The sequence below is a fragment of the Gekko japonicus genome, unplaced genomic scaffold (genome assembly GCF_001447785.1).
Source record: "Gekko japonicus isolate JY-2015 unplaced genomic scaffold, Gekko_japonicus_V1.1 scaffold1079, whole genome shotgun sequence".
In the NCBI taxonomy this organism is placed as follows: domain Eukaryota; kingdom Metazoa; phylum Chordata; class Lepidosauria; order Squamata; family Gekkonidae; genus Gekko; species Gekko japonicus.
In genome coordinates, this window is record NW_015173705.1 from 444,706 (window position 1) to 456,035 (window position 11,330).

Genomic DNA, 11,330 nt, shown 5'->3' on the forward strand with positions numbered 1-11,330 from the left:
AGTCCAACACTCTGTGTCACACAGTGGCCAGAAATACCAGTGCCATCAGGAGGTCCAGCAGTGGGGCCAGGACATTAGAAGCCCTCCCACTGTTGACCCCCCCAAGCACCAAGAAGACAGAGCATCACTTGCCCCAGAGCCCCTATCCAATGTTCCCTCTAAGCTGTGGAGTCTTGTGAGCAAAAAATCTACTTTGTGAGCTCCTGGCATTAAAGTTGTGAGCAAATGATTGGGCTACTGCATACATTAGTTTGCTCTGGAGTCATACTTCCTGAGCTAGGACAAAAATGTGTGAGCTGGAGGTTAAAAAACTGTGAGCTAGCTCACACTAACTCAGCTTAGAGGGAGCACTGCCCCTATCTATACCTTGTGGCTAATAGCCACTGATGGACCTCTGCGCCATATCTATATATCTAATAGCCAAGCCGCCCCCTGGTGTGCAGATAGCTAAATCCGCGCCCCGGGGGCACCTGGGGGGGAGGGGGAGTTTTGTGCACACGTGGGGTGGTCCCCAGGTGTGCACAAAAATGTCATGCCTGCCCCTGCTGGTGCTATGCCTGCCCTTGCTGATGCCCCTGAGGAGGCACCTGCCAGCCAGGAGCCTGTGGACTTACAGGCTCCTGAGGACAGTACTGCAGCAGAAAGGCAAAGACTGGATCCTGTAGCTGAAAGCTACCTAAGTGGTGAGGAGGATCAAGCCTCTCAGGGAACACCTGCAAGGGATCAGTCTCTGCTGCAGCCCAGTAGTTCATCAGACTCGCCCCCACCTGTAACCAGGCTCCGGAATGTAAGGAGACAGCAGCTGAGAGAGCGAAGGCAGAATGCACGCATGCGTGCCAGAAGATCTCTCAGCCCTGACTATTGACAGGATCCTGACCTTGCTCCCGGCTAGCTAATGAGTTGATTAGCTAGCACTGTATATAAGCAAGCCTGTTGCCAGCAGTCATTTGTGCTGGCAACTGTTGTTGTCAGGACCTGAATCCTTGCATCTCTGCTCCAGACCTTGTGGACTTCTTATCGGCTTGATCCTCGGCTCTTGACCCTCGGCTTCGTTGACCTTCGTTCATCTCTGACTCCTCTGGCATCATTGTGATTTATGGACTTGAAACCTTGGTATGTCTGACCTTGCTTCTGGACTGTGATTTAAACCTGCTTGAACCTTGCTACCTGATTTTCTCGGCTTGACCTCGGACTGTTCCTGGACTTTGGCTTACTTACGTCACGCCCCCGGGTCCTGCCGTGACACTTCTGCTGCCTGCACGTTAAGCTTAAGAAAAGCCAACAGACACTTTCTGATTTAGGTCTGGTCATCAGAAAAGCAATTCAATTGAAAGACCTTCTAGCAAAGGAACAGCCACTGAAAATGTCTGTGTACATACCCCTGTTGCATTAATTGGTGACTGGATTGTATAACCAAGATATCTGGCAACAAAATCTACAGTGGTTATAAAGCAAAGGGAAACTGTAGTGAAAGAATTTACAGTTTAGAGTCATTCCCTTCTATGTTACAGTGTTAAGGAATTGGTAGTCTGAGGACTTGTGCTAAGATTATGTGACCAAGTTTGTTCTCCCATAGCCCAGAGAGTGCTCTGTATAAGATGCTTTTAGTTGCTATTCATATTAAAGTTGTTCTCAGCCATTCTTCATTCTGGTAGTTTTTGCCAGGGGAACCAGAAATATAAAGTGAGTAATAAAATACTATTGAGAGCACTCCAATTAACACAATCAGTTTATTTTACATGGCTCCATTTTATTGGCAGAGTTTAAACATGCAAAGGAATGAAGCACCAACTGTTTAAAGAAAATAACTCAGTTTATTAAAGAAGAAATAAACTCTGATTGAACAGAGGACACGCTTAACTAACTGCTGTGAGAGACAGGAATGAATGAGGAGGGCTCAGTTGGAGTAGGAAGTCTCCAAGGAACCAACGAGGAGACAGGAAGGACATAATTTGAAATTGTGGGAAGTCCCTAATATCTAGCTATGCTGAGTAGCAGTCTTTCAGCTGTCCCCTGTAGGCTATTCTTCTGATGTTCTTCAAGTAGGTGCACTATAGACCTTGTATATTCCAACACATTTTGCACTCTGCTTCTGTACACATCTAACTCAACCAGAACTGTTACACTGCATATACTATTAGGTTCGTCTTCTATTCACCATGCTTCTGTCCACATAACATAATCCTACTGTCCCGTGTCCTGTACCCTTGGTGATACCAGCTCCAGTGACCCAATTCAGTGCTTGTAATAGTTTAGAACTGCACTAGAACTACAGGTTGGAAGCTCCTTCCTGAAGCCACTGGGAGAGATGAATCAAATAAGATGGAGAAGATAAAAAAGAACTGATGCAGAGATAGGTATTAAGTAGAGAGTGAAGCGTAGGAGGTTAAGCACCGAAGGGATAGGAACAGAGACTGAGGTGGCTTCTTTCCATAGCATTCAGAAGGAAATTGGTTTAGAGATTTGGGAGGAGCTGAAATTAGAACTGGGCATGGCATGAGTTGCTTGGTGTGATTATTTGGGGTGCATAATTTAATCCAGATAAGTAAATTGGTCACACAGTATAACCATCTTTTTGTGCATACAATCAGAATGGCTAAAGAGTGGTAATCAGATGAGATTTCTCACTCCTAAAATTAATATATACACATTGTGATTATGGATCCAAGGTAGGATGTGTATTTTGCTGTAATTAAGTCAACAGAAAAAATGTGTGGCTTTGTGTAGGCACTTCTGACTGCATAGTTTGGTGTAGTCGTTAAGTGCACGGACGCTAATCTGGGAGAACAAGGTTTGACTCCTCCACTTGCAGCTGCTGGATGACCTTGGGCAAGCCATACTTCTGTCAGAGGTGTCCTTGAAAAGGCAGTTCTCTCAGAGCTCTCTCAGCCCCGCCTACCTCACAGGGTATCTGTGGTGGGGATGGGAAGGGAAAGGAGCTTGTAAGCCACTCAGAGACTCCGAGTGAAGGGCAGGGTATAAATCCAATCTCTTCTTCCCTGAACATGTGAGACACTCATGATTGAAGAAACCAAACGTGGATAGAAATAAAACCAAAAAAGGGGGGAGACCTGTGAGGCACTCAAGGGGAGAAGAAATCCCATCCTCCTGCTGCTCTCTTCTTCCTCTCCTCTTCCTCAGCCCCCCTCTTCTGCCTTTGTCATTCCCCTCCTTTCTCCCCCTCCTGGAGCTACCTTGTTCCGCACAAGCCTCTCACTAGTGCCCCTCACAGTAGGGGCCATGTTCAGCATTAGATACATTACAAGTGGGGAGCCTGCAAGGACTTGATGGGGTCATTTCATTTCCCCCTGGATCCCCTTTCCCACACTATCTCCACTTCCTCTCCTGTCAGCACTGTCATCTCTCCCCTTTTCCTTCCCACTTACCAACCACCCTTTTGTTTATCTCCCCCTACTAGTCTTTATTATTTATTTACTTCATTCATACTCCGTGTTTCTCCCCAGTGGGAACCAAAAGGAGCTTATATCACTCTCTCGTCTGTTTTATCCTCAAAACAATCCTGTGAGGTAGATTAGGCTGAGAGTGTATGAGTGACCCAAGGTCACAGGGTCACAGGGAGCTTCCACGGCAGAGTGGGTATTTCAAGCTGGCTATCTGTTATGTATTCAGTTATCATTGTTTGGTATGAGCTTTAGGTACAGCTCCATAGAAGTGCAGCATCCCAGAATACAAGACCGGATTGGTCAATGCCACTGGTAGGCCAATCCGGAGAGACATTGACTTTCGGCGGGGACTTTCGGCTTGGTCCTAAGCGCCTTTCTCTGGTGGGTTGTTATTTGTTTAGGGGTGTGGTTCTCCCCGTTCAAAACATATAAAGTTAGCTTGTTCTGTGTGTAAGCTGTTCTGTGTTAAGTTAGGAGCTGAATAAAAGAAATCACTTGTTCAAGAGCTGCCTTGACCTCAGTTCATAATACTGGCGATGAAGCTGGGATGCAGTGGGTAGGCAGCCCCTCAGAACCATAAGCTGAATCACTACTCGGGCAAGGAATTGTCGCCTTGGCCCCCGAGAGCTAATCATGGTGGACGACCAAGAAACTGTCGCCTTAGTCCTGAGTGGCGCCAGCAAGCAATCGCCACCGCCCACAAGTGAGACTATGATGGCCACTGCAGGCCAATTCAAGCCGTTCAATGCGAGTACCAAAGACTGGGACACCTTCGTGTCCAGGTTCTACTTTTACATAACAGCGACCAAGATCACCGATCCAGAGGTGAAGAAAGCTATGTTCCTGAGCGTCTGCGAAAAAACATTTTCGATGTGGCCTGGACATTAGTGGCACCCACTGAACTCAAGGCTATGGTGCTCACTGACATCACCGCCAAGCTGCGCGACTACTTCACCCCCAAGCTATCCAAAATTGCATGTTGACACGATTTCCATAAATGCGACCAGGCCAAGGGTGAATCCATAGCCAAATACGTGACTGCACTCTGCAAGACAGCCAGACAGTGCAACTTCACTGACCTAAGTGACCAGCTTCGTGACCGGCTGGTATGTGGCCTACTAAACAAAAAGCTACAACACTGGTTATTTGCAAAAAAAGAGTTTACCTTTCAAACAGAATATGAAGAAGCTGTCGCTGCTGAAGCTGCTGAGCGATCCACCAGGGTTGTGCAACAATTGAGAACGCCACCGGAGTCCCAGAAAGCGCAACCAGTGCACCAAGAGAGTGTGGAAGACACTGATAGCGATGATGACAGCAGTCTTGAGACATGGGCAAAGTTGTGAACACTACCATAAGCAGCCTCCTCCTCAATCAAACTGTGTCAGTTATGGGGGTGATAATGAAGTGTTGTTTCCGTGAGGTCCAGTGTCAGGAGTGTGGAAAAACAGGACACATTGCCCGTGTATGCTGTTTGTCCAAGTCCAAGATGTCAAAGTCAACTGTCTCCAATTCGGGATAAGCGTGGCCCCGGGACTTTTCCAAGGCCTTATGGAAGGCCTTCTGCAGAACATCCCCAGCGTTGTTCCATACTTTGATGAAGTCTTGATTGCCGGAGAATCAAGCAATGAGTTGGCTGGCCACCTTTGGCAGGTCCTGCAGCAGTTCCAGGAAGCGGGGCTCAAGGTAAAAAGAGAGAAATGCCAGATTGGGGTGCCAAAAGTTGAGTTCTTAGACTTCCTAATTGATACAGACGGGGTCCATCCAACAGACAGCAAGGTCCGGGCCATCCACCCCTACTTCCAAGAAGGAGCTACAACCTCGGCCTCCTCAATTTTTATCATGCATTCCTACCACATAAGGCGTCCACAGCAGAACTTCTGCATCGACTATTGGGGGGAAAGGCCCGGTGGAACTGGGGCCCGAATCACGTCTGAGCATTCGCCACTGTTAAGGACTTACTGTCATCCAAATCCGTTCGCGCACACTTCGATGAGTGACTGCCGCTTGTTTTGGCCACTGATGCTTCCCCCTACAGAATTGGAGTGGTCCTGAGTCATTGATTGCCGGACAGGAGAGAAACCCCTGTCGCTTATTTTTCTAGGACTCTGGCTCCTGCGGAACAGAACTATGCACAAATTGATAAAGAGGCGCTCAAGTTGGTCGCGGGCGTAAAAAAAATTCAAGATTTTGTGTACAGTTCCAGATTGTCACGGATCACAAGCCGTTATTGGGACTATTCTCACCAGATTGTCAAACGCCCCAGGTCATGTCTCCGAGAATGCTGTGTTGGTCTGTGTTCCTGTCTGCCTACAATTATGAACTTGAGCACAGGCCGAGTAAGGCCATCAGACATGCCGATGCGCTCAGCCGCCTGCCTCTACAGACTCAGGCCATGAACCCCGCTCCTGCCTCTGAAGTTATGGCTCTCGAGGAGTTGCCACAACCGCCTCTCCATGCCTCGGATGTCGCCGCCCACTCAGCCAAAGACCCCACCATCCTGAACTGGTTGTGGAGGGGGTGGCCAGTAGACCAGCAAGCCCCTGAGTTCGCAGCATACAAGACACGGCAACATGAACTGTCGGCACACAAAGGTTGCCTCCTGTGGGGAAATCCTGTGGGGAAGTTGTTCCCCCAAAACGGTGGTATCGAGTGTTAGAAGCGCTGCACACAGGACATCCAGGAGTGGCGCGCATGAAGGCATTGGGCCGCAGTTGTTTGGTGGCCACATTTAGACCAGGACATTGAGGGATGGGTCCGCACCTGCCGGGCCTGCCAAGAGTCACGTCCAGAGCCACCGCAAGCACTGGTGCAATGCTGGGAAACGACCAGGGTGCCCTGGTCCCGGTTGCACATTGATTTTGCGGGACCCTTTCAAGGGAAAACGTTCCTGATTATTGTGGACTTGTTCTCTAAGGGGCTGGAGGGTAGTCACCATGTCAGTAATGACCTCAGCATCGGTCATCCGAGTGCTACGACGTGTTTTCAGCATGCATGGACTGCCCGTGACTATAGTATCCGACAATGGAACTCAATTTACTTTGGCTGAGTTCCAAAGTTTTATGGAAGCAAGCACGATCCGGCACGTCACAGCGGCCCAGTTTTATTCGTCCACAAATGGACAGGCCAAAAGAATGGTCTGCACCACAAAGGACACGTTAAATAAAATAGTCCAGGGGGACTGGAATCATCATTTAGCTGACTTCCTCTTGCAGCAACATATAATGCCACATACAGCAACTGGGTGCAGTCGCTTGACTACTCTGCTGGACCGGCTGCACCCGGACCTCACTCCAGACTGTCCACCCCAGCGAGAGATGCCTGAACCCCTCTGTTTCTTCCGGCCGGGTGACCTTGTCTAAGGCCGGAAATACAGCAAGGGTCCACTGTGGGTGGAAGCCACAGTTACTGCCAGCACCGGACCAGTTTCCTATGTGGTGTCTACAGCCGAAGGGAAAAGCCTATGCCAGCACCTTGACCAGCTCCGGAGGTGTTGGGTTCGAGAAACAGAAACAGTGGACCCAGATGACCCAAGTGAAGACTGCACTGACTGCAATGCACCCCAATCAACCCCACAGTTGGAGCTGGTAGCAGCGCCCCCTGTTGGCAGAGGGCAACAGAACTCTTCCGACACGACCCAAGAACTTTCAAACGCCAGCACTGCCCAGCAAGCCGGGAATGTCTAGCACTCCAGGTCCGGACTATTCCAGGAGCAATCAGCCTAGCAGTTCCAGCACTGGGTTTGAGCCACCTGCAGTGGAACCACGGCGTTCTCAATGAGTAAGGACATGGCCCGCTAGATTGCAGAATTACATGTGCTAACTTAGGGGGGAGGGGTGTTATGTATTCAGTTATCATTGTTTGGTATGAGCTTTAGGTACAGCTCCATAGAAGTGCAGCATCCCAGAATAAGAGACCAGATTGATCAATGCCGCTGGTAGGCCAATCCGGAGAGACATTGACTTTAGGTGGAAACAATTCTTATTGGTCCTGAGCGCCTTTCTCTGGTTGGTTATCTGCTTAGGAGTGTGGTTCTCCCCATTCAAAATGTATAAAGTTAGCTTGTTCTGTGTGTAAGTTGTCCTGTGTTAAGTTATGAGCTGAATAAAAGAAATCACTTGTTCAAGAGCTGCCTTGTCCTCAGTTCATAATACTATCCCAGTTCCTAATCTGACATTCCAACCACCACATCACCCTGGTTCTTAGCTTTCCCTCCTTCCCTTCTCCTGGCAGCCTCTCCCTGGCAGTCTCTCTCGCCATCAAGTTGATGCATTGCTGTTTTAATGTATTTTTAAAAATTTTACTGTAAGCCACCCTGAGCGTGCCTTGGCAGGGAGGGCGAGATACAAATTGAACTAACTAACTAAATAAATAAATAAAGTTGTGTGGTGGCTACTGCCAGGTAGGGATGCCAGCCTCAGGTGGGAACTGGGGATCCCCTAGTATTACAGTTCATCTCCAGACAACAGAGGTCAGTTCCCCTGGAGAAAATGGCTGCTTTGGAGGGTGGACTCTGCAGCATTGTACCCCCCGATGGTCCCTGTCCTCCCCAGGCTCCATCGCCAAATCTCCAGGAGTCTCCCAACCTGGATCTGACAAACAACCCTATTCCCCCATCCCCCGCCTGTGGCCAAGGGGGACCTGGCAACCCTACTGCCAGGCCCAGCCAAGTTGTATGAGTTGTGTGGAGGCTGCTGCTAGGCCCAGGTGACCTATGTGGCATTACGTCATTGGGTAGCCAGTGCCACACCTGGGTGAATTGTGCAAATTGCTGGGTAGGAAGTTTTCTGGTGGTTGCTGTTGTGCTTCCCCTCACTTCTAGGAGTGTTCCTTCCAGGGCAGGGGGCCCAGGTGTAGACTGTAAAGCCAAAATAGCCCTGGAAAAGGCTCTTCCCTCTGGCTTTTACTAACAGAAACCAAGATTTGAAAGCTAGCAATATTGTGGTTGTCTAGTTCTGATCAATGGTAGGAAATGGGGCTGGGGGCTATCAACCCTGAATTCCCAGAGGACATTCATTTCCTAAAGGTACAGGCATTGCTTATAATATTGGGGGGGGGGGGCTACACCACTAATATTTTTTTCCAGATTTCAGATTTTTTTCTGCAAACCTCTCTCAAGTTTGTAGGAGGATATGTCTTGTCTGTCCATAGCCTCAGTCTCTGGATTTCAAGTATCCACAGATGGGGGCATGTAGAGAAATAGATATATTGACAGGTAGGGAACCCATGAGGCTCATGGAGGGAGGGAATCCCATCCTTCTTCTGCTGGCTTGCTGGTCCACCCAATCACCGACTCCTGCTCCTCCCCCCACCCAGCTGCCTGCCTTGCCACCACCTCCACATTTCACATGGTGGTGGGGGTGGTGGCTGTGTGATCTCCCACTCCTCCCACACCCATATCACTGCTGCCACCATGGGTCATGCAGCAGTGAGGGGAACAGAATTTGAGGGTCCTGCATCTATCCTGCCTGAATCACCACCACCTCTCTGGCTAACATAACGGTGGGGTAGGAAGGTATATGACCGATCCTGCTTCTCCTCCTCCTGCCTGCTTGTGTCTGTGAGATATTGCCATACATCTGCTGCCTCAACCACGAGGACGATGGAAGAGGTTGGGCCAAACAGAAGTTCATGGTCTTTGCAAGCACCAACCATGCCTCTCTGTTGGGGGGGGGGGGTTACTCCCCCATTTTAAAAAAACTTTTACATTTTTTCTGGAAACTTGGTGATCTTTCATGTTTGTAGGACTTCTTCCCCCCCTCCCTTTTGCTGCATGACCCTGATCTGCAGATTTGTATCCACAAATGGGGCCATGTTGAGAATTTGATATACTACTATTGGAATATAAGAAAAAAATGTAAATGTTAACTAGTACAGAGTTATTTTACAAGGCCAATTCATGGTCACCTTGGATTGCAGTCTATTAGATCTCTAAAGGAATGGTGATATAAATGAGTTCATTATACTTGCAATGATAACTTTAAAGCAGAGGATTGGGAACTAATGCTAATGATTATCCCTCTTGTTTTCAAGGTTTAACAAGATTGCATTCAATGCAGTAAAAGAAAGCACATTCCAAAGACTGAAGCATCTGCAAGTGCTGGATATTGAAGGAAACTTTGAATTTAGTGATTCTCTGAAGAATGAGGATGATTCAGATGAAGAAATGGAAGAAGATGAAGAAGAGGAAGAACAGGATGTGGAGGAATAATGAACACAGACATTGACTGAATCAAGCATATCACATGGTAGATAATTACTTTTAATGGTTTGGATGGGGGCACTAGCTGTACTACCCTTTAATTTTAACTGGTCTTTTATGGTTACTTCAGCTAATACACAAAAATCAATTCATGACTTATCCTAGGAGTTGCTAAGCTGGCAAATAAATGTCTAGGATGGAGCATAAATCTGTGCAAATGTAATATTATAATTGGTGATAACACAAGATGAGCCAGGGTGTTATGGAGGAAGAGCAATATCTACACAAGCATAATAGTATCAAGATCCTGGTGGCTTTCTGTTGAGCTCAATAAACTCATGCTGTCCACATGGTGCCACAGATTGGCTGTGCACTGGCTGTGCTCATACTATTTTCCATTCTGAATCTTACATCTTGGATGTGCATTCAATGAACAACCAAGTTGTGGGATATTGTGGGATATTGGGCAGTTACACACTCCCAGCCTAGTCTGTCTCATAGGAGTTTTGTGAGTGTAAAACTGGGAAGTAAGAACTATGTATTTTGTTATAATGATTTCCCTTTATATATTTTTTGGCTGAGCTGCCCCTTTTCTTTCTTCTTTGTTTTTCAGTCTGCCCCACCCAGTTGTTTACATGTATATGGCTATATGCTGACCCAGCCTAAGGAACTGAGGGACGGGTGTGTGCTTTAATGGGTGGCTTTAAAAAAAGGTTTTGAAGTATTTAAAGACTTTGGCTACATGTTTCTAGCTGTTACTGATCCTGGGCTGTTGGGCTGAACGTGCTTTATAAAATTCTAGCCCTGTCTGCCATAAGATCCTTGGCTTAGGCTAATTACATTTTGATTAGTAGGTGCCACTGTCATTATTTATTTCTGATTTCATGTTTTGCAGGAAGTCATGCAGCAAATGACATGTATCTCTGTGTTCGTGTATTGGCATATACCTGTATCTTTCTAGATATACAGAGAGCATTTAGCAGAAAGTGCAGTGAATTACATGCAGGTGGTTGGCTCCAGTGAGGCTTGGCCAGGCCAGTTGCTGAAGACAGTCTGCTAATGCTGGGGAAACCCACAGCACCATTCCAAATCTACTCCATCTTTTCCAAGAACTTCCTAGATTATAAGGGATGGGGTGAGGAATATGCAAAAGCTGGCTTTTGTTTCCCTTCTTGCACTTCCCTGTTTTGACCTGTAAAAAAAAAAGGTTATACTTTTTTAGCGCAATTGCCTCCACATAATATCTCTTTGTCGCTGTGTTTAAATGAACCACTGTATACTTTTCAATATATATATATATATGGGTTTGAAAAGAAATCATATTACGGCTGGATCCCATTTATAATTTATCCGTATTCCCAAAGCCTGAGATATGCATCCACCTTTATCAAGATTTAAAATATCAAATTATTATGTGTTATGAAAATAAAAATATATTTTTGCCTTTGAGAGGCTTGTCAGACTTCCTCTGTCTCCACGTGTGTATTCTTAAATGTTTTTTATCCTGCTGTTGCCTCTGATGAAGCAGGGGTTTGCAGATGTTTTGAAACTCTATATATGAGATTCTGAAGCTCCTTTACACTGAATTAGATGATTGATCCATCTAGCCCATTTTGCTTTGTTCTGATCAGCAGTCCTCCAGGACCAAGGCCAAAGGTCTTTTCCAGCCCTACTATATAACCCGAGATGCCAGGAAATGAATGGCTCCTTTCCATCATAAACCGCTG

General features: G+C 47.1%; 1 protein-coding gene across 3 annotated transcripts in view; it reads left to right on the forward strand.

Annotated features, from left to right (window-relative positions):
* PODN (podocan) overlaps positions 1-11,057 on the forward strand; it is a 50,911-nt gene extending 39,854 nt beyond the window's left edge. For 2 of the 3 annotated variants that reach the window (XM_015423282.1, XM_015423284.1), the window contains exon 10: positions 9,435-11,057. In XM_015423282.1, the coding sequence (XP_015278768.1) occupies positions 9,435-9,612 (178 nt within the window). In that variant the 3' untranslated portion in view covers positions 9,613-11,057. The remainder of the gene's footprint in view (positions 1-9,434) is intronic. The other variant, XM_015423283.1, reaches the window with a different exon arrangement.
* The last annotated feature ends 273 nt before the right edge of the window (positions 11,058-11,330 follow it).